The sequence below is a fragment of the Asterias rubens genome, chromosome 7 (genome assembly GCF_902459465.1).
Source record: "Asterias rubens chromosome 7, eAstRub1.3, whole genome shotgun sequence".
Taxonomy (NCBI): Eukaryota; Metazoa; Echinodermata; class Asteroidea; order Forcipulatida; family Asteriidae; genus Asterias; species Asterias rubens.
This window is the reverse complement of record NC_047068.1, coordinates 9,779,904-9,804,171: the sequence shown is the minus strand read 5'-3', so window position 1 is coordinate 9,804,171 and position 24,268 is coordinate 9,779,904. Positions and strand designations below refer to the sequence as shown.

General features: G+C 38.6%; 1 protein-coding gene across 2 annotated transcripts; it reads left to right on the top strand.

Annotated features, from left to right (window-relative positions):
• The first annotated feature begins 4,059 nt into the window (after nucleotides 1–4,059).
• LOC117292133 (GTP-binding protein Di-Ras2-like) lies at nucleotides 4,060–24,037 on the top strand. 2 transcript variants are annotated; one of them, XM_033774059.1, is made up of 3 exons: nucleotides 4,060–4,099; nucleotides 7,565–7,724; nucleotides 22,888–24,037. In XM_033774059.1, exon 3 carries the CDS (start codon nucleotides 23,247–23,249, stop codon nucleotides 23,958–23,960), a length of 714 nt encoding a protein of 237 aa, XP_033629950.1. In that variant the 5' UTR covers nucleotides 4,060–4,099; nucleotides 7,565–7,724; nucleotides 22,888–23,246; the 3' UTR covers nucleotides 23,961–24,037. The 2 variants fall into 2 exon arrangements, with proteins under 2 accessions (XP_033629950.1, XP_033629951.1); XM_033774060.1 differs by lacking the exons at nucleotides 4,060–4,099; nucleotides 7,565–7,724 and adding an exon at nucleotides 10,577–10,657.
• The last annotated feature ends 231 nt before the right edge of the window (nucleotides 24,038–24,268 follow it).

Here is a 24,268-nt window from a genome sequence, read left to right as displayed (position 1 = left end):
CGAAAACACCAAGTGAGAATACTGGTCCTCGACAATTACCAGTGCCTTTACAGCACTCTCGCCCACTATCACCCACCCACACCACTCTTACCCAGGCGGGAAATCTTTACAATGTAGGCAATGCTGGAGATGGTTATTTACCTCGAAGCTATATAATGCAACATCCCTCGGGCAGTCTTGCAGAATACTAAAATCTTTTGAAGAAAATGAAAGGTTATTGATGTCGTACAAATATGCACACTGAAATAGAATATTCAATATGATATGTTTAAAACAATAAAGTCGTCATAAATAAAAGGGTTATTTCAAATCTGTATTGATATAGGAGGCCCACGCGTGACCTTATAATATATCATGTCTATTTTAATATAGATTTATTAGTGCTTTACTGAACTATCAATTAAAATTAGTGAATAAATATACACTACCCTACTCTAAATTATAGCATGTAGGAGGACGCACGCATTTTGATATGATAATAATATCATGGTTTCAAACCAAGTGTGTCCATGTATACGTTCCGAGGATACGAAGCTTAGAATTGTGTTGTTTTGCAGCGACCTTTACGTTCACCTTTCCATTTTGTGGGCCTTTGCAGACTGAATAATAATCGACGCATGGACAACCAATACTACGTCTTAGAATAATATTCCATGAAAGTGAAAACATAGACTAACGTGTAATTATCTTTCCATCAAGTTGACGGTCATATAGACGGTAGTTCTTTTCAATGTTTTGACATGTTGTCAGTTGTCTGTTTTATCTGTGAACGCTTCCCAGCGCTTGCAAAAACATGTTTTTCTTATTAATACTATTTTTGTGAGCCTTGTCCATATTTTTTGTTCTTCTTGCCAAAATATGAAAGTGTAGGAGATGCATAGAATGTGCACTCTTCACGTGTACTAAAAATGAACCATACAAATAATTCACATCGCTGCAAACAGAAAGGGCAGAAAACAATCACTTTATATTCCTATAGAAACGCCTACGGGTCATGTAAGATATCACAAAACACCTTTCCTAAAATAGGGTAAATGTTTATGAGAGTCATTCTTCTTATGGATTACATGTAAATGTAGTAATTACTGGAAGTGTCGGTGAACCATTATTGAAAACTCTGCACACGGGTAAACAAAAGAGCCTGAATTAGACTTGGGCATTGGATTTTGTGCTGAAGTACTTTGGCCATAGCTTGACACAGCTTTCAGTAGTATCTTCATCTTAAAGGAACACGTTGCCTTGTATCGGTCGAGTTGGTCTATAAAAAGCGTTTACAACCGTTTGTTATAAAATGCATATGGTTGGAAAGATGTTTTAAAAGTAGAATACAAAGATCCACACAAATTTACCTCGAAATTGCGTGGTTTTCCTTTTACTTTGCGAACAAACCCGTTCGGCCATTTATGGGAGTCAAACCATTAGCCGACCGTGGTAGCCTCGACGAGGTAAGAGGAAAACCGTGCAATTTCGAGGCATGTGTGTGTGGATCATTGTGTTCTACTTTGACACCATCTTTCTATCTATGTGCATTTTGTTAAAAACGGTTACAAACGATTTTCAAAGACCAACTCGACCGATACAAGGCAACGTGTTCCTTTAATGTTCAGTGGGACTTCCTTAGGAACAGTATTATTGTTTGACAATGACTTTGGGTCGTCTGAAGGATATATCTAAACAAAATTAGATTGGATATCCCTCTCCAAAGGTCAAGCAATTATTGGTATGTGTCAAAATGGGGACAACCGTGGTCAAAATGCTCCAATCCTGTCGAAATGCATGTTAAATTACGTGATTAACAAAACACCAAAACAAGTTACATCATCAGCAGCCTTGAAATTATGTAATTGAAATTATTGTGTGTTGTTTATAGGCCTATCCTTTTCAGTGCGGTATAGAAAAAGCCAGTTTGGACGGCTGGACTTGGAATATTATTACAAATTATGAATTAGCGATGAGTTCATTCACTTGAGAGTCCCCTGGAGGAATTGTGATTGACCAATGGAGGGACTTATTTTCAGAGGTGTCAGACGGCGGGACAGGCCCCTTCTGGTCATTCACAGCTATGCCAGAGGGGGGGGGGGGGACGTGCACTATGCCAGTCCACGTTTTTTTAACACACCTCGGTCTAAATATGAAAAGGGGGAAAACGGTTTTCATAACTAGACTGGTGTTTTAATTCAATAATTTACTCAAGAGCAATTACATAATTGTCAATATTCAACAATTAAGGGAGTCAATTCTTAATTGCCGTTCACTGTTCACATCATGAGAGGGCGTTGTAAACTGTAAAAAAAAACATGCGTAGCTTTTTGTCTGGTTCGGAAACACCCCCCCCCACCCCCCCCCCCCCCAAAAAAAAAATAAATAAATAAATAAATAAAAATAACAAAATAGCAAAAAATAACACAAATAAAAATACAACAAGAACAGAGAAGAAGAACAGGTTTTGGTCGTGAAATTGTCCTTTTTTGTAAAGGTCTTGTTTTATGATGTTTAAAAAAGGGAACAGAACAAAAATCAACTAGAATGTGCCCTGCTGGCAATCGTTCTGACGACGCTCAACCTTTCGGATATACTATTTTTTGTTTTACGGCGGTCACCAATAGCAATACGGTCCCAAGTTACTCAGAGTGGTGGAGACATTATTTCCGGCTGACACAATCCGATGGAGACAACAATATTCTGTGTGCTAAGTGAACGATAAACCTAGAGGGCGACGAGTAATCCTAGGAGTGTTGCGAGAGACACGGTTTGTGTGTGTAAGAAGACTCACACTCCCGGCACGTTTTGCCACATTGTCCATTGAGTAATGAGTTTGTACATGGGGTCCCTAAAGTTAACCTACGGACACTAGTGTAAAGATTGGTTTTAAAGCCACCATTTCTTATTTCCAACGATTACACCCTCGTGTTCCGACATCCCTGTGTTCCGACAACCTTTAGTGTATTTTCATAATTGTTACCCCAACTTTAACCCAAACCCTAACCACAACGAATAAATCGCGAGTGTTTTTTTGTTTTATTAACATAGGGATGTTGGAACAATATTATAGAGCAGTCCCATTTTCAACACCCGATCTCCCCTTCAACATTGCGGGCTCGTAATGATGATGGTTCACTACAACGTTGCAGTTTTTGTTACATGTTTTGTTGTGACTGACTTTCCAGCAACCTACAAGTCCACAAAAGTGATTATAAACACGTAATATTAAATCACAACACTCCCCCATGCATGCCAGAAACTGTACCGTGCAATAACTCAGCAGTCCCACTGAGTCAACAGTGGCGTAAATACACATTGATTTTGGGGAGGGAGGGGTTTGGCAGGGTGGGGGGGGGCATGAGAGGAGCTGTAATTCCCCCGACAACCCCCCCCCCCCCTCCTCTTCCATACCGCAATAAAGTATTTGTGCCCTGTGTTTTGCTCTTGATTCCATATAACGTATGCAAGCAACGTATCTCTGTAATTATTAGACCGCACACCAATTAACGAATTTCATTTTTCAAAAGCCAGGCAATTATTGAATCCTGAACTGTGGGGGTGTCGTTAAATACAGACGGTGCATTATGGCCGGTTTCTCATGGACCGCAGAATCTCTCCGTTGAGTCTGATCGGTATATACCGCCGCGGTTGAATCTGGCCATGGAGAAATTTTCGCATTTAGACACCCACTCATTCATCTTGAGGTTGACTAAGCAGCGTGGCTGTGGAATCCCCTATAGGCCCTTCTAATTCTGTGTAATGCACCGCTAATTCCTTGATGCTGCGCGCCTTTTCTCCTATCTTATTCCACCTGATCTCATCGAGGTTGTTTTGAAAGGATATTGCTTGGGTTTGTTTTGGTCATGCTTGTCATGTCGTATTTTCCTTCGCTATGTTGGGAATATTTCACGCGGTGATACCGGCCCTATAGCTGTTCGATATTACAGGGTCATGTATGCCTTTCTGGTCGTAATAGCTTGACGAAGTTTACATTGCACAGTTTCATAAGACAATAGTCTACCTCACACATCGATGTGGTGTATAATTGTGTGGTCACAGTAGACGGTATGCTAACAAGTTCGCTGTGGATCCAAGCACTGCGGCTGCGGTACTTGAGGTGAGTTTGGTTTCCAGTCTCAATCAACGATAAAGCCATAGAGAGACACACAGGCACCATGCGTTATCTGTATCGCCTCGTAACCATAAGCTGCTATAATTCAATAAAATATATCAATATAATATCAAATAATTTAACTTAAAGGCAGTGGACACTATTGGTAATTACTCAAAATAATCATAAGCATAAAACCTCTGGAAGCCATTGCTAATTAATACTCACAATAATTGTTGGCATAAAAACTAACTTGGTAACGAGTAATGGAGAGCTGTTGATAGTAAAAACATTGTGAGAAACGGCTCCCTCTGAAGTAACGTATAGTTTTCGAGAAAGAAGTAATTTAACACGAATTTGATTTCGAGAGACCTCAGAAATCGATTTTGAGGTCTCGAAAATCCAGCATCTGAAAGCACACAACTTCGTGTGAGAAAGGTATTTTTTCTTTCATTATTATCTCGCAACTTCGGCGACCAATTGAGCTAAAAATTTCCACTTGTTTGTTATTTTATGCATATGTTGAGATACACCAAGTGAGAAGACTGGTCTTTGACACTTACCAATAGTGTCCAGTGGCTTTAACATTAAGTAATAATTCATGCGACTTATTTTGCCATAACATAGAGTTCCATCACTGGTCGCAGTTAACATTCCGCTTTATGAAACGTGTTAGTAATCACTACCCGCTCTAACGAAACTTTCAAATTAATGTAGATCGTTTCTCGAAAGTACGAGAATTTGAATATAAACTACGCTATCCATACCCTGTAGCACAATATACTACAACAAATAGAATGGCTCAGAGAGAAGCAAAGACTCAATTCGTGCAAGTATTTCATGACTGGCAGCTGAGTAGAGGACTAGGGGACAATTTCAAAGCGTAAGTCACGAGCGACCCGGGTGACTTGTTCCTGACTTGTTGTAAAAGAGAGGAGTCAATGCAATTAAGAAGATTGAATTGGGAGGCGACCCCAACGCGATTAGATTTCTGTTGCTCTCGGTGCCTGTTTAGGGAATCTAAAGCACGCCTACAGTAATACCACCCATTCCTCAACCCCCAAACACCGCCTGTGTATCCCTATTGGGTTGCAGCTGTCTCTATTTGGGCTGAGCGATGAATGTCAGTGTGCCTGAATGTTTTGTAACACATGGAAGTCGAGTTGGAGCATCTTAAAGGATTCGGGTACTTTTTCAAAATGTCCACAGGTTTACATTAAACTTAAAATATTACTAACTGATGATCTGTAGTTTTTGAGAAATGAGTAAAACAAGTCACAAAATAATTTTCGTCTGAGGAAGACGAAAACAATTTTAGCATGTAAAATCCCGTTAACCAGTTATGATATTATACCATAACCATAGCATAACTGGTTAATACGTTAGAAACTGAGACAAAAGTTTTCTGTTTTACTCATTTCTCAAAAACTAAAGCACCTCAGTAAGTAACATTTCAAGAGAAGCTTTCTACTATCATAATCTTCAAACTGTGTAAGTTTAATGTACATTTGTGGACATTGTGTTTTGTGTTAGGAAAAAGTACATAGACCCTTTAATACATAGGTGAGAAATAATGTCACTGCATGTCCTCCCTGACTCTTCAAATAATGCGCGCAATACACCATGATTACAACTGCAGTTTGTATACATGTCACACATTCTAAAAAAATGAAAACCTTGCATTCTTTTTACTCTTTCCTTTATCCCTTCACTTTCACATAGACTGTTTACACAAGTTTCCTTGGTGGGCACCCGAGTCTTAAGGATTTCCCTATGGGGTCTTTTCCCTTTTTCGTTTATGCATTTTTTTTTGTCAGAGACCAGTCTTCTCAGGGTATATCTCAACATGAATAAAAATAATAACCAATCTGTGAAAATTTGAACTTATCAACAGCTCTCCATTGCTCGTTACTAATTAACGGTTTTATGCTAACAATGGGTAATTACCAATAGTGTGCAGTGCCTTTAAAGTACTGGAAAAGAACACACATGCTACAATCATTGTTATGGGTAGTGTCTACAACAACCAAAGGTGCTGCATTAAAAATGGCGCATACTCATTTTCCAATGGGCACTGGCGTAACTGGGATGGGGGGAGGCATGGGGCTTGAGGGCACGCCCCCAATATGAAGTTGTCCATGCACGACATTGCCAATGACAGTAGGCCTACGACACACTGATGTTGCAGACTTGAACCGAACTACATTTTGAGTGTACGAGCAATGGTGGTCATCAATGGTACAGAACTCCCCAACGGCAACTGAATTGACCTATCGAATTTCAAATTATAAAATCGTCACTCAAATTAAATTACTTTTGTTATTTTCTTGATGTAGGGTTTGTGAATTGCTGCAGGTGCCCAACACTGCAAATTGGTCTTTCCTATATTGTTTGCAGTAAAACTTCATCACGTTCTGAGAGTGACGTTACGGGTCATTTTCACTGGACGGAGTACCCCGTTCAATACAAATCAATATTTGTTTCCTTTAGGTACATTTTCTACTTCAGCATGGATTGCGTCTGGCGGGGCTGCTCTACTGGTTTCATTGGTTATTAATTCCAAGTCCATTCTAATTAAAACGTTGTACCCAGTGCACAATTCCCCTGGTTTGCTATTTAACATTGGGGGAATCAATTCACATTGGTGAAACTTAAACTACTTCAGATTGATCACAAACGGGTGATGTTACCAATGGGGCGACCGCCGGCGGCTATACCACACTTTAGTTTTAATATTATTATTGCAAGATATTAAAGGCAGTGGACACTATTGGTAATTACTCAAAATAATTATTGGCATAAAACCTTTCTTGGTGACGAGTAATGGGGAGAGGTTGATAGTATAAAACGTTGTGAGAAACGGCTCCCTCTGAAGTGACATAGTTTTCGAGAAAGAAGTAATTTTCCACGAATTTGATTTCGAGACCTCAGATTTAGAACTTGAGGTCTCGAAATCAACCATCTAAACGCACACAACTTTGTTGGACAATGGTTATTTTTTCTTTCATTATTATCTCGCAAATTTGATGACCGATTGAGCTCAAATTTTCACAGGTTTGTTATTTTATGCATATGTTGAGATATACCAACTGTGAAAGCTAGTCTTTGACAATTACCAATAGTGTCCACTGCCTTTAAGTGGTGATTAAGGAAGGTGGCATGTATTTGTTAATACACCCTTTGTTATGGTGGAACTATGGTGGAACCATCTCTTGTTTCATAGATTCAATTCGAGATACCAAAACGGATGCGGTAAAAGGAGAAACAGTTTGTTAATATTAACTATTCTAACTATTAAACGGATCTGACATGATCACAATATTTACGGATACTTAATAGACTAGAATGCAGTTAATGCACGCACTTCTCCGACTGCACTTATTAACTGAAAGTCCAATCATAGCGTGCTATCAATTACTGATTACAAAACACTACAAGTTCATTCTATTATTTTACTCCTATTTTCAACAGAGGGCACTGTTCTGCACGTAGCGATCGAACGAACGACATACGGCTGTTTCAGGTGCATGGACATGCTCATCACAACGAACCGTAACCCTCATTATCAGATGGTGTTTTGCGCAGCACAGTACACTAGCCAGTCTTCTAATAACATTACCCTGGATTGAAGGTAAGCTAAGTAGGTGTTAAACATGTTTATGCAATACATAAATATTGGTATCATTATCTACATAGTCATTTATAACATGGGCATGTTTTTTTGCTGTAAAAAGATGTATTAAACATTGGTGTAAACTGTGTGTGTGTGGCATTAGTGGATACATTGTGCTTTACAGTGGGGGCGTAATTTTTCTTGGGAATTATATTTTAATGCTTTATTTTGATTTGAATTGTCATGGTCATAAATTTACAGGATTTCTACACGAGAGGTAGGTGTTGCTTTGCAGCTATAGGCTGGACACATGGCGTCTTGACCAACGTAGTTCATTGGTTTGCAGCACATGGCGATTTTGTTCTCTCATCCTCATGTTTAGTGAGGACCGTCAGAAAGGCTTCACCAGACGCTCGTCTGCGTCGTTAGTGCACACCATCCAATATAGCGACTACAATACAGTTGCCCTTTTTGTGTGTGTCTTATTGTGTGGTATTCCTTTTTTTTTTTTTTTTTACATGTGTATCATTGTGTATCGAAAGACGTTCATCAAAGTCCCTGGTTAGTCTATGATGACCATAATTTTTAATTACTTTAAATGTAATTATTTCACGGCGTGGCGATGCTGGCATTGATATGACCTTCTCGTTTACGGTTCGTGCATTTCCGTATTGCGCCTGATTGGGGAAAGCCTGAGAGGGCAAAGACCGTGTGCAGCAACAGCCCATGCGTAAAGGACGGTGGAAACTTGCCCTGCTGGCAAACGTATCAAATCGGCATGGTAATCACATCTTAATACGTGGTTCATGAAAAGCAATGGCAATTATTTTTGCCTCTGAAATGATTCTATACGGGAACCATCTTTGTGCTTTTAAAATCTCGTCTTCAGTTACAATTAAGATGCAACATGAGACGAGGAGCTGTAATGAGTATACGAGAGATATCGGGACTTGGCCGTCCTATGATCCCAAGGTTAATGTTGTAATGTGAGACTTTGGTTAACTGACGGGATGTAAGCCATGCTTAAAAGCTCAATCATATTATGTGGGGCTGGCGAGGCAGGAGAGTCTGTCACCCCAACTGCTTAGTTTTCTATTCCTATTGCCTTGACTTTATAGTTCAACCCGCTCACAGCTACTTTTGCGGATTTAACGGCGACTGCTCTATATTCCGACACCCCGTATTCCGAAAAAATCCCTGATAGTTTACACGCTAGGGTTGAGGTTAGGCGTATGCTTAAGAAAGAACAATAGGTTTAGGCTTAGGCGTTAGGTTTAAGCTTAGGCTTAGACTTAGGCTTGGGAAAATACACTAGGGATCTCGGAACATAAAGGTGTCGAAACATAGGGGTATCGGAACATAACGGTGTCGAAACATAGGGATGGTGGAGCATAAGGGTGTCGAATCATAGGGATGTCGGAACTTAAAGGTGTCGAAACATAGGGGTATCGGAACATAAAGGTGTCGAAACATAGGGATTTCGGAACACAAGGGTGTCGAATCATAGGGATGTCGGAACACAAGGGTGTCAAAACATAGGGATGTCGGAACTTAGGGGTGTCGAAACATAGGGATGGCGGAACATAACGGTGTCGAAACATAGGGACGGCGGAACATAACGGTGTCGAAACATAGGGATGTCGAAACATAGTGGTGTCGGAACAAGGGGTGTCAAAATATAGGGTCGTAACGGATTTAACTATGTTAGAGGAGAGGACCTTAGCACAGGCTAAGCTTCAATAATGCAGGCCCCGAGACCAATCTCAGTCTCAGTCGACTATTTGGGTGTCGATCTCTTCTTTCTTTCATTCATTCAATGGTTGGCTTAAAACATTTCTTAGTGACGAGTAATGGGGAGAGGTTGATGGTATAAAACACTGTGGGAAACGGCTCCCTCTGAAACGACATTTTTCGAGAAAGAAGTAATTTTCCACGAATTTGGTTTCGAGACCTCAGATTTAGAACTTGACTATCAACCATCTAAACGCACACAACTTCGTGTGACAAGGGTTATTTTTCTTTCATTATTATCTCGCAAACTCGATGACCGATTGAGCTCAAATTTTCACAGGTTTTCTATTTTATGCATATGTTGAGATACACTAATCTTTGACAATTACCAATAGTGTCCACTGCCTTTAAGTAAATCGTTAACATCACATTGTCGATTGGTCCAAATCGATGGCTTCTTTGTTGTTGTTGTTATAAGTTTAATAGCATAACCTATATTTTGTAATATCCTAAATTACTTCCGTGTGGCTTTTTTTTCATGAACAATCAGTCTTCGTAATAGTGCAGCTATATTTTTGTTATAAATGCAGTATCTGGTATGACGATTTTTTTTGTACAGAACAGTATACACTTGAATCAGTGTTTATCATCACGTACAGCATGGGGAACTCTAACATGGGTGGCGCAGTGTGAGAAAGGCTGAGAAAGGCTGAGAAATGCCTCTTGCCTTTTTGCCAATCCACCATGATGAGAGATAGGGTTGGATAAGTGCATGAGCTCATAATGCTAGGTCAGGAGTCCGTGACGAATATAACAGTTCCGCTAAATAATAAAACTGGATGAGTTGAGTAATTGCTGGAACGTCATTGACGCCACGCGTTCTACCGAGGTGTGATATGCTGAGTGCGTTGCATAATATTAATTACACGTTCATCTGTGAAGTCTCTGTGTTTTTGTTTGTTCGTGTTGGGTTCGCCATTGGAAAAATCCGTGACTGTTAAAGCTATCCTGTTTTTGTATCGAGATGCGAATTCGCTCACTTTTTGCCCGCACCTGTCTCCAGTGGTGTGTGGGTTACGATGTGTTTCGGTTAGGTATAGCCACACAATGATGATGTGACTTGGATATAACGTGTGGACTGTATGGGCAAGTCATCCAAGGTATGGTAGGGTTGGCCGTTGAAGGTGGCACGCACCCGGTCCATGTAGCAACAGTTTGAGGTATGAGCAAATTATTTTGTTTAACGGCAGTGGACACCATTGGTAATAATTGTGAAAGACTAGCCTTCACAGTTGGTGTATCTAACAATACAATAACTAACCTGTGAAAGTTTGAGCTCAATCGATCATCGAAGTTGCGAGATAATAATAATGAAAGAAAAAATAACCTTTGTCACACGAAGTTGTGTGCGTTTAGATGGTTGATTTCGAGACCTCGAGTTCTAAATCTGAGGTCTCGAAATCAAATTCGTGGAAAATTACTTCTTTCTCGAAAACTATGGCACTTGGAGGGGGCCGTTTCTCGCAATGTTTTATAATATCAACCTCTCCCCATTACTCGCAATCAAGACAGATTTTATGCTAATAATTATTTTGAGTAATTACAAATAGTGTCCAATGCCTTTAAGTATTTTGATAGCCATCAGCCTCGTAAAGATACAAATCCTACATGCACTGGACATGTTTGGTAGTATCCAACACCAGTATCCTACTTTGACTCAATATTGGTCATCGAATTCGCAAGAGAATAATGAAAAGTAAAAATAAATAAAAACTTCTTACACATTAATTTGTGTGCTTTCAGCTGCCCCGGGCCTGAAGTATCTTTTAAATTATTTGAGTGTAAAAAAACCTCTTTCTCAAAAACTATCGTTACTTCAGAGGGTGTCGTTTTCCTCACATCAACAGTTTCCCATTGCTCTTTATTTACCAATAGTGGGCCAATGCCTTTAAGTTCAATTTCAAATTCTTCTTTATTCAAAAAGTACTTTAAAATGTTAAGAAAACACAGAATTTATATAGTACAAAAACAAGTTTAATAGATGGAACAATGTCATACGGTTCAGATATCCTACGTTTTTATGTAAAAAAAAAGGGGGGGGGGAGAGAAGAAGAAAAAAACGGCGGCAAGTCGAGTCTTGCACAAACTTGTCTAAACATGATCCGTAAATTGCTATGACAACGTGGGTCAAACCCTAGGCTCTCGTGTGTCTAGTTCCAGACGTTTATTATGGTCGTTCTGGACGTTTCTTATAGCTCGGTAATGGAATAATTAACTTAGGATTGAATTCAAATCTGCCAATAGCTATACGATCAGAATTTGTTTCTCTTAGGGAAACCTTTTGTCAAACTAATGCTATTAATTTCTTAAGTTTGCTTCTATGTAGGTTTAACGTTCTCGTGTAAAATGTCGTATCCGGATTATAAGGAAGCAAAGGAAGCCATTCGATTTCTCTATGATGAGCCTGCCTCATTCTTTGAAGGACTGTTTACAGAGCCTATCCCATAGAACCTTGTATATAGGAATTTAGTACTTAAAGAACGGTTACAGGGCCTACCCCATAGATTCAAAACTCGAAGGATTGTTTCTGGGCATATCCTATAGAACATTGCAGGGACTCAATTCATGAATGGCTGAGTATTGCTCTATCCCATAGAACCCTGCACAAGTGTAGAGTTTCTGAGCATGACTGATTCTTTGTATATACGGCACACTCATCACCCAAAGAACTGCGTTAAGCCTAATTTATACCGTTTATTAAAAACCACAATTTGTCAACCGAACTGCAGGTATGGGTTTGTCGTCGACTTTGAGAAGTAAACACAATGATGTAGTGTACAAGTATAAATTAAAAGCCAAAGATCGTCCTTGAGATGACGTCATCATACAAAGAAGATGCAAGTCTAACGACCCCAATTGTAGCTAGACTTAAAATATAGATAACAAAACAAAACAAATAGCAGTGCGACAGTTGTTATTTGAATTGACCTCCTACATCTACTTTTAGAAGAAGAAGAAAAAGCTCAATAATTAGGTCTTTAACGATTGCTGTCTGCACGCTTCACTTCTTGCATTTATTTCTGCATCCGACGTCTAGGTCGGATGACAATGCACTGTCATATTTTTAAAGGCATGTACACTATTGGTTATTACTCAAATAAAAAATAAAAAATTGTTTGCATAACAACTTACTTGGTAAAGACCAATGGAGAGCTGTTTATAGTGTAAAGCATAGAAGTAACCTTAGAATTTGATTGTGAAGTCTCGAAATCAAGCATCTGAACGCGCATATCTTGTGCGACAAGGGTGTTTTTTCTTTCATTATTCTCTCGCAACTTCGACGACCAATTGAGTCGAAATGTTCACAGGTTTGTTATTTTATGCAAATATTGAGATACACCAAATTAGAAGACTGGTATTTGACAATTACCAAAGGTGTCCAGTGCCTTTAAAGGCATTGTTTTTGACACTGTTGGTTATTGTCAAAGACCAGTATTCTCACTATGCAATATATGCATAAAATAACAAATCTGTAAACATTTGGGCTCAATTGGTCGTCGAAGTTGCAAGAGAATAATGATAGAAATACACCTTTCTTGCACAAATTGTGCTTTCAGATGCCTAAGTCAAAGATACTTCAGGCCTGGAGTCTGTTATTATCTGAGTGAGAAATAACTCCTTTTTCAAAAACTACCTTACTTCAAAGGGAGCCGTTTCTCACAATGTTTTATACTATCATTATCAAGGCCTTTGTCTCTTTGTAATGGAAGTAATTATCATAATATCGACTTGTCTTTGCTAATTCATCATACACATGTGCTGTTTTCACTTGTATATCTTCAAACCTGTAGTATATGGACTTTGTTCGACTATAGTCAATAATTAGATTCAATTTACTAAAGCAGAACCAATAGACGACTGTTCGTGTTTTTGTTGTTTCAACGTTTCCACTCATTTTGCTGACTGACACTGGTAACAGATGAGATGGACTGCGTTAACAAAGACACAATTAATTTTATTAGTTGACGTGTGTCATTATTAATATTAGTTAGTCACATTAAGGGCATTGCACACTGGCAGTTACTCAAAATAATTGTTAGCAAATATTATTTGGTAACGAGCAATGGAGAGCTGTTGACGGTTAAAAACATTGTGAGCAAGCGGCTCACTCGAAAGTAACGTAGTTTCTGAGAGAGAGGTGATTTCTCACTCAAATATTAATAGACGTCAGGTCTGAAGCTTTTCGTATGCATCTGATAGCACATCAATTTGTGAATCAAGAAAGCTTTGTAACACTGAATGAAAAATTGTGTCAAAACTGTGTTAAAACACTCATGTTAAATTGGCATAGTTTGGTATTCTAAGATAAACCTTAGGCCAATCCCATCACACAGAAAAAAACTGATGTTGAAAAATCTAGAATGTCATTATTTCGTCAGAAATTTGTATTCAGCAAACAATCTGTAACATTGTTGTAAATGGCGATTTTTTTTTTTTTTTTTTTTTTTTTTGGGGGGGGGGTCATGTGTACAATACCCATGGTGTCGATTTTAACTACCACGTTTTTGCAGTGCAGACAAAAGAAGAAGTTCAACTCATTAAAAAAAATATGGGGTAAAAACTAATAATATGCCTTAAAAATATTTGCATTTCATCGGGATGTCTGGTTTTTTTTTTCACCAGCGCTGCAGCATGTGCCTATATTATATTACACAACAACAACCTCACTAGTCTGTACACTAACGTCGTTGTTTACATTAGATAGCACGTGATGTATATTTTCAGTCGAATGTATCCATTGATAATTAAACCTATGCCTTGGTGTGTATTTACACTAATTACGTTTGCAACTTCCAATGGTTATCAGACACAAACAAATGTATCTATAGTCACAGTTCAAGTGATGTTATGAAATCCAATTAATTACAGCATAGAGAAATAGAAAGGGATCTCTATGATTAAAACGTTGGGTGTGTGAAAGGTATAGGTGGCCAGTGTATAGGTGTACTCACATTAAAGCCATTGGACACTTTCGGTAAACAGTATTGTCAAAAGGCCCACACTTCGTGTATCACAACTTATATATAAAATAACAAACCTGTGAAATTTTAGGCTCAATCGGTCATCGGAGTCGGGAGAAAGTAACGGGAAAACCCACCCTTGTTTCCACACGTTTCGCCATGTCATGCATGTGTTTACTATAAATCCGTAATTCTCGTTGTCGAGAATTGAGAATTGTTTCAATGTTTTCTCAAAAAGTAAAGCATTTCATGGAATAATATAATATTTCAAGAGAAGTCTTTTACCTTACCCTTCTGTAAACCCTGTAAGTTATTTGTAAATCTGTGAACTTTTTTTTCTGTTCCGAAAGTGTATAATGGCTTTAACATGCAATGTTTCAAATCCTGCTGCTCCATATCGCACCTGTGCCCCCATGTAACCTCGTTCTCATGTTTGCATGATTTGACTGCACCTTTTTCCCAGCATGATTCCGGAAATGTATTATTTTAGCCCCTGGCGTTTTGTGAGATCTGTTGTTCTGCCATGACGGCCATTTGAAAATGGATTTTGCAAATTGACGGATTATTCTTAATAGATTTATGTAAGTATAAATTGTAGTTTCTGTAATGAGTAAGTTTTATGAAATGAAATTGTGAGAATGAATTAGACACATCTTGTTTTCAAACGGAAATCATACACAAACATTCGCTTAGTTAGTAGGTCTATTTATGTAGCAAAATTTGTTGTGCATTGACGATTGTTCGGGAATGACATTAAACAAATTTTAGTTTTAAATTAACTATTAATAAGAATGGGCGGCTTTAAAAAAAAAAATCACTTAAACATTTAAGATTTGTGGTCCTAAATTGCAAATATTAGGCCTATTTACGTTAAATAAAGTCCGTAATAAACTCCAACTGTGGCCGATCAGAATAACGTCACTGAGTTTTATCAATGAACACTCAATACAACTTTCATCATGGTTCCATACTTTTCAGAGACACTACCACTTTCTTTTTCATTTTAATACAGTCCTTTATTTTATTTCATCTCGGGAATTCGAAGATCCACGGATCTACTTTTTAAACTTAGATTAGATTAGATTAGATTAGATTAGATTAGATTAGATTAGATTAGATTAGATTAGATTAGATTAGATTAGATGCATAACTGTATCCATCTTTAACTGATGAATATCAATGGTCCAGTGAAACTTCTCCACACATATATAAAGTTGCATGCCAACGCCTAAAATGTCTCGCAACCCTATGGCACGCAAAGTTATGTATAAAGTGGATGAATTTTGCATGGGGGCATATTTTTCCAAGAGGTGAGGTCCAAAATAGCATGTTAGAACGGATAGACCTAAAGGATTTATGGATGATCTGTCTCGGGAGACATAATTTTTGAGACATTTTCAGCAAGGGGGGACAGAAACTGTTGGGTGGGGGGGGGGGGGGGGGTACGGAGTCTCTCATATCCATGCCATTCCCCTGTAGGCTGTTCTTGTAATAAGCAGTAGTGATGCAATCGTGCAGTAAACTTGTTATTGTTACAGCTTTGCGGGTTTACCTAAGCCCGAACGCGTACGGGTATCGCCGGTTGGTCTGCGGACTAACATGTGTCATCGTGATAATGTATGCGTTTACAGGACTAGGTCTAACCAGGATACACTGTTTACAAGATGTCAGGATATCATAAGATTCGTAATCTTTGAAAATATACTTTATCGGGAACGAATGTACGTTAAGGTCTTTTTTCGGCCCTTTTTTTCTGGGGGGGGGGGTGTGGGTTTTCTTTTGTCCTGTATTTGCAAAGTTGATATCACTATTTAAAAACGAGCTGAGTGATGACACGATGGATTGCGCAATGCCTTACCCTTCGTCCATCCAGTAAGTGCGTCCCAACTAGTTAGTACCCATGACTTTTAGTGGTGACATTGCATTAATCGCAACTTTCTTCCACATTGCAAGACTCATTATAATTTTATAACAAGCTCTTATAAGAAAAAATAGTGCATTTTACAGTAACGTATTAATGCGGTTTACATTAGTGCCCTGTTCACTTGGCCAATAACATTCGTTCTCAGCTCCCTGTTGGAGATAATCAGCCCCGAGCTGCCACGACACTCCACTTGCTTTTCATACATAATATCAATCTCTACCGTTGCAGCCGTTTATACCCCTGGGTGAAGAGAAGCAATTACAGTACAGCATCTTGCTCCATGACACAAGTGTCGTGACGGGATTCGAACCAACTCCCCTAATGTCTAAACCACAAGAACTTAAATTCGATGCTCCCAACCGCTCGGCCATGAGACCCTGGAATAGTGCTTATGGTGATTGACGTGTACTTTGGCATGCACTGTCAGCTACAGTGACTTGGCAGCTTGGCTTTCAGGCGATTGTTCGTCAGCCATACCTCATGGATGTTTTATATGACGTAGGCCTAGATCTACATTAAATTTGATAGTTTTTAGAAGTAATGTAGATCAGTGCGTTTGATTAAGCATAGCATGCTGGGAAATTCACACTGCGGGATCAATCACTCATGGAGACGAGGTTGTGACTGAACCAACCATCCAGACGAGTTTTTACCCCCAGACGCTGCACTCTGTAGTTACGCTACAAACAGGAAGCAGCCCCTGTTTATAATCAAACGACAACACTCCGGAACACAGTCCGTCGCCTTGGTTTAGTAGTGTAATAACAAGACGTGCTCCCTGCCCGTCCCCCGGCGTCATCTCTCCCCCTTCTACACTCTGCGTGTCTCAGGACATCCTGTAGTGGTAGAGATGATGTCATCCTTCAGGCAGAGTTGTTCTCTCCTTGGATGGACGGACATACCTAGCAGCAAAATTCATTTCTCTTTTCATCATCCTCATCTGGGTATACGGCTAATACCCGAAACCATCTGCGCCTGGTTTAACATTGTATGAATGACATTACCTTTTTGTACTCCCTCTCAGATTAAAGGAAGTTAATACAACGATAGGGAGAAAGAATCAAAACACAATTTGAATGAGAATTCTATACAAGAGACATGGCTTAAAGTCAGAATGTTAATTCTCTGATTCACCGAATGCTGATGCATCGTTTTTATCATTAAAAATTAAGCTTTGTACTCAGTGAGATGCATACATAAAAAAAAGCCGAGCCACAAGCAAACATCAGCTTTAAAACACAGGGGAAATCTTGGATTTTTCTTTCTTTGCTTTTAAGGAAACTCTGTTTTCTTCCGGCAATGGAAACGTTTTGTTTTGAATTATTCATTTCGAAGTCTGTACCTTTGCACATGGATTGTTTTCAACGTGCAGTTAACGAAGAAGATTGTGTGATAATCTATAGCAAGAAGATTAAATCAAAATATGCTAGAAGAAAAAAAAGGCTGAAGAAAGAAAAGGGAAGATGCAGGATGGCTGCTGGGGATTGTTAGTTTACCCACCAGTTGATGCATACTCTGTAGGGACCCCTGGCAAAAGCATGAAATGCTTATACAGTCGTGAACTCTGAAATGGAGGACACACCCTTAAAATATTATTGTTTAAATCCATTGAAAACGTTGCTCGTGCTTTGCTTCTGAACTATGATTTATTTTTGTAATCCATTCATTTGTATTTCGAATAATTAGTAGATCATTGCATTTTGAACAAGAAGATGAATAAATATTTGTACAATTCTGCTTCAGACATCCTTTTTTTGTTTAAAGGAACGCACGATGGCAGGTGACTATATTGATTGTATCTCTGGACACACAGTCAAAAAGGAGTCAAGGTCTTCGAAGTCGTTATATATTTTGATCAAACTTGTAGACAACGGTGCCCTGGGCAAGGTTATTGAGAATGATATACCCTTTTCAGTCACTCTGTCGTATTATGTTGAGTTATTAGACCTAAGTCCTATAGCCAGAATTCCGAGGGCAGCATGCATATTTTAGGTTAATATCATCTCCCTACACACAAAACAGCGATCCCACAATTAGACTGATGGATCTGTTTTTAAAGGGGGGGGGGGCATTTTCTTAAGATGTAAATCAAAAAAGCCGTTTTAGTCCAATAAAACAAGGTAGTGGCAGAACTTAAAGACTATCACATACAACAAAATGTATAAGCTTTCGCAGCAACAACTATTCATTACATTTGGTGAGTAGTAGTTGTTTTAACAAAAACTTATATTGTTATGTAATTAGTTTATAGGCCTACATTCCTTGTTTTCAATTGTAAGGCTCATCAACGCCAGTCTAAACAAGAATTTGTTCTCTTTTATATTATCCGGATTTTCATATTGTCAAGATGTTCATGTTGTTAAGATCAGTGTAGACTTGTAAAACAACCTGAAATGTCGCTCTCGGAATTCAATTATACCTTTATACGAATAAGTAGTGTTGTTTCATATGGGTTTTTTTAATTTAAATCTGACGCTGATATTCTACTATATCAAAATGTTGAAATGAAGACCCACGCAGAAAACACAAAAAAAAAAAACAAGTAAAAAAGAAACACCCCCGTGAATGAAGCCGAAAGAATAAGACTTATAGTTTGGCAAAAGGTTGTTGTTTCAAAGTTTCGGTTGAGCTGTTCTAATGAGATGGTGATGTTTATCTTAACACTGCCTGTTATCACGATTGCAATGTAGGAGCCAAACTTCCGTCTGTATGCATGATGTAATCATCTTGTTTTGGCAAATCGTCAGCCAATTCTTCCACGTGGGTGAAAAGTCAATTTCCACACACAGCTTTCCCCGCACACACGCTGCTGACTTTATGACTAACAAGAAACGACCCGACAAAAAGGGTATACAAATTCCTAAGAGACGAGTGAAAACAACTGGTTGATAATTGGAGAAATTGACATGTTTGTACCCTTGTGGCGGTCAATACTATATGCCTGACCCAACACTGAAGTTGAAGATGCTGCGGTGATATTGAATTACCCGGTTTCACTCCGTCCTACACGATGCTAATAAATGATTCATGCCGACAGCCACTTTCAGGTATAAGGGCATTTCATGGTTTCAGGCAAATCCTTTATGTCGTACTGGATGACATTCTGTTGTATTTTTACCCCTCCAAGCGTCGAATGAGTAGAACCGAAAGAGCGACCACTCGACACAGCCATACAACTGGCTTTCCCACCACCTAAGAACCACGTGCCAGCTAAGATCACGTGCTACACGAAGAAAGCTTCTGTTCCAATGCATCCTCAGATGTTTCTATGTTTTTGGTTTCTTGTAGCTTTTTGTTTTCCAAATGTTGCAGTTTACACAGAATCACATTAATTGAGATGTAGACTTGAGATTCGCGAAGCAATACAACTGCAGGAGGCGGTCCACTTGAATTGTTATTGATGCCGTGTGCGGCCGTATGCAGTAGGATGCAGTAGGTTAGTGCAGTAACATGACAAGTTAATTGCGACTTTAGTTTGACTGATAACTTCTAGAGACAGTGAAGTATATCTTCCATGGAAATCTCAGATGCTATTACTTGTCATGCCTGTGGATTTAATGTCCTTATTATTCAGAGCCAGCGAGATCTCTGCGATTAACTGTTGACTTATTTCTCAGTGTCAAAACCTTCTGCGCTCTATTTGAGATAAAACCAGGGTTTGGTTTGGTTTAGTATGCCCATTGTATGTAAAAAATAAAAAGCAATTAAGCATAATCAACAAATACATTTATATTATAAAAGGTTAAAATGCCTGGAAAATATTATGCACTATCAAAGTGTAGCCCGTAACAAATCGCAATCCTCCCACTCGAAAATTACGAATTCGCAAAATTCTATTAAAAAAATGTGTTTTCTTTAAATCCGCGAGTCATGTCATCCTAGTTAGCAACTTAACGTCGCTATAATCATTCGAGGCAAGCAAAATATGGTTCGGTTCTAAAAGGCACTGATTCCATTATTGCACAAATTTGTGTACTTTCAGATGCCACAAAATTAAGTATAAATGGCTTCAGACCTAAAACAAAAAAAAATAACAAAAAATAAAAATTAAAATTTTAACTTAAGAGAGAAATCGAATCGAATAGTTCCAAAGAAGTTATGTCTTGCCTGTAATGTAAGCTGAAGTAAGTTCTACATCTCCGACAATCATAATTTTGCAACACAAAGATTTGAAACACTGCAACGTAAAGGTGATATACTCAGATTCGATTAATTGTGTAACAAAAACGGAGAGATTGTCAGTTTTTAGTGTTGTATGTCGTAGCAATGAATACTAATTGCCGAGGTATATATTCACACATACGTGGAGTGTTAAAGGCAGTGGACACTATGGGTAATTGTCAAAGACTAGCCTTCACAGTTGGGGTATTTCAACATATGCATAAAATAACTAACCTGTGAAAATTTGAGCTCAATTGGTCATCAAACTTGCAAGATAGTAATGAAAGAAAAAAAAACTGTCACACGAAATTGTGTGCATTTAGATGGTTGATTTCGAGACCTCAAGTTCTAAATCTGAGGTCTCGAAATCAAATTCGTGGAAAATTACTTCTTTCTCAAAAACTATGGCACTTCAGAGCGAGCCGTTTCTCACAACGTTTTATACCATCAACCTCTCCCCATTACTTGTCACCAAGAAAGTTTTTTTGCAAATAATTATTTTAAGTAATTACCAATAGTGTCCACTGCCTTTAAGCCATTCAATACGACCGTCTATCAAGTATATAGCCACTCAATCAGCCTATTGAGCTTGTTTTTCAATCATCCTGGCCTGGCATGCTGTTTGCTTTAAGACTTAAACAAACTCCACAACGTTTATTTAAAAAAATGAAATTGCCAATTAATAAGGAAGCTCAACGTACATCAATGCTGTCAATTCTGACATAGAAATTAACACAAAAAGCATGTAATTATTGCACTACTGGAACCGCATCTGGCAGACAACCTGGAATTGAAATAACATGATTATTATTGTATGTCATGTCGTCCATTATTCTGCGAAAGTATAACCTTTATAAATAGTAACATCGTCATATACTTCAGTCATTCTGACAGTAGGCCCTGGTATAATACAATATTCATTTTGTGTTCATTATTGAAGAACCTTAAAGTGGATCTCAAACTTACTTTGAAACGTCTAACTTATTTGTTGAGAACAGTAATTTGTGATTTGAAACAGACAATTTGAGTAAAGCGGTATGTGACCCAACTACCTGCAGGCGCTCATCAGCGCTCTACCCTGCGTCGGTTGTCGTCCAATGTTGTCAATATTTAGGACTATCTTTGTTCGGTGATGTTAGTTAGAAGCCGTACAACCGTTAACCGGTTTTCCCCATTCTGTGCACTTTTAACATGTGTTATGCGCATATTATTTGCATTTTATGGGACGCATCATACATTTTAATGTTATTTGTATTAATGTTATTATGATTTCCCGTGTAGCAAGGGATCACACCCTAGTTTATGATAAAACTTGGAAAGCGGCAGCTAGGAGATAAAAGGGATGCGACTTTTTGTAAACCAATTCAGTTTCCCTTGTGGTTTACAAAAAGAACGGTAAATGAGAAATAATTTTGATTTGAATGACATAAACGAAATCATAATACCCAAAAGCTATAGCAATTTTACTTTTTTTTAAACAAGTGTTTATATCTGTATGACTGGTGTGGCAAATAGTGTGTGTAGAAAAAGCGCGTGGTGTGTATTTTTTGCATGTCAGAGCACAACAGATGCTACCGCAACGTTTGTTCGCTTAAAAATATTTGTATTATGCCAAACACTAAGTTAATTGTTCAAACACATGTATTTTATTGTCTGCATTGTTATTTTTTGGTTTTGTTTAATGAGCTTTTCGCATTGTTTCAATGATAAAGTGAGATCATGCAGCAACATTTATTGAAGTTATACACATCATAGTTATCACAAAACACAAGTGAGGTGACAGCTTTTCTAGTGAAGACAATCAGGATCAGCTGATGAAACGTCGATTATTAAGAAACGTTTTGTCGCAGAACCACTCAAATTCATGGTGTTACTGGATTAACAAGAAAACGTTGATAATTGTTGGGTCAATGTTTTGTTTTTCTGGTGCAAGGAATGAGTTCATCATGGCATTCCATGTTTTGCTGGATTTAAAAAACTGTTTTCAAATAGTGTTTACTCTTTATAAGCTATATATTACTACTTGTACAATGTTACCGACGTTTATTATATTTCATAATTCATAAAAACGATGTTATGCAATACTATCATACATTGCGAGTTCAATAACCGACGGTGGCGAAATGATGGACATTCACCAACCCGCACTTTATCTCGAGTAAATAATACAACAATAATGCGGTATATTGTTTTGTTTTAAGCCTTCGAGAAAGACTCTGCTAGGGTCGAAACGTCATGCCATTAAATATTATTTGCATTTATGTCAAAGGTCCTTTTGGTTGGTTGGTAAGCAGTTTGCCTGAGCTAATTCGAGTTTCTTTATTTTTTATTTTCGTTCAAACAGATGTGGTGTATTCGTACCGGTAAAACGCTCTGAGTTTGGTACATTCTGTTCTAGCGGGATAACTCTCTAACATTGTCACGGATCCTGTACGTGTAACACTCTACACAGCCTGCCCTGGAATGCCAACACGTAGCCATTGTATGGAATAGCGTCTTTAACGTACTGTTTACTCCCGGATTACGGGATATCCGGAATTGAAGATATCCATAAATCAAACGAGAGAAGGAGGTTCCGATATTCCGTCATGCACGGGCTTTATCATTAAATACTTTCATAAGTCCTTGAGTTCCGACTACATGTTACAATCCGTATTTAGTGCATGTACCTGCAACTGTTAATCGTGTTATTCGATCTGTATAATGGATGACTGGGAACGATACCGTCTCGTGGTGCTGGGAGCTGGCAAAGTCGGCAAGACGTCCATCATTTCGCAGTTCCTTGGCAACAAGTTTGAAGAGAAATACAAAGAGACAGTTGAAGATTTACACTGTCGGGAATACAACGTGAATGGACACTGTATCAAAGTTGACATACTAGATACATCTGGTGGGCTGCAGTTCCCTGCCATGCGTCGTTTGTCAATCTCTACAGCTAATGCATTTTTACTCGTATATTCCGTCGATGATCACAATTCATTGGAGGTAGTTCGGCAGATTTATGAACAAATCCGCGAGCAGCGAAGCAACTTTGATGAACTGCCCATCGTTGTTGTCGGAAATAAAACTGACCGGGCGGATTTTCGGGCCGTGGAGGAGATCGAAATGCATGACCTGATCGTCCGCGAGGCATGGAACTGCGCCTTTCTGGAAGTTTGCGCCAGGGAAAACTTAGGCGTTCTTGATATATTTCAGAAACTTTTACAAATGGCCAAAATCCCAGTGGCCCGTGAGCTGAGCCCTGTGCTCAAGCGACGAATGAGCGAGTACGGTTACAAACGTCGCAAGGACGGGCGAGGATCGTTCAAGGAGAACGACAAAGAAATGTCTCGTAGTAGGAGTCTTATGCGGCGCACAGGTAGACCTAAAGTCAAACAGAATCAAGATCCTACAAAGAGTGACTGTATTATCTCATAGGTTATTTAAAGACACTGGACACTATTGGTAATTGTCAAAGACCAGTATTCTCACTTATAGTGTATCTCAACATATGCATAAATGTACATACCTGTGAAAATTTGAGCTCAAGTGGTCGTCCAAGTTGCGAGATAATAATGAAAGAAAAAACACCCTTGTCACACGAAGTTGTGTGCTTCTAGCTACATGTAGGCCTAGATGGTTGATTTCGAGGCCTCAAATTCTAAATCTAAAGTCTTGAAATCAAACTGTGGAAAATTTCTTCTTTTTTGAAAACTATGTCACTTCAGAGGGAGCCGTTTCTCACA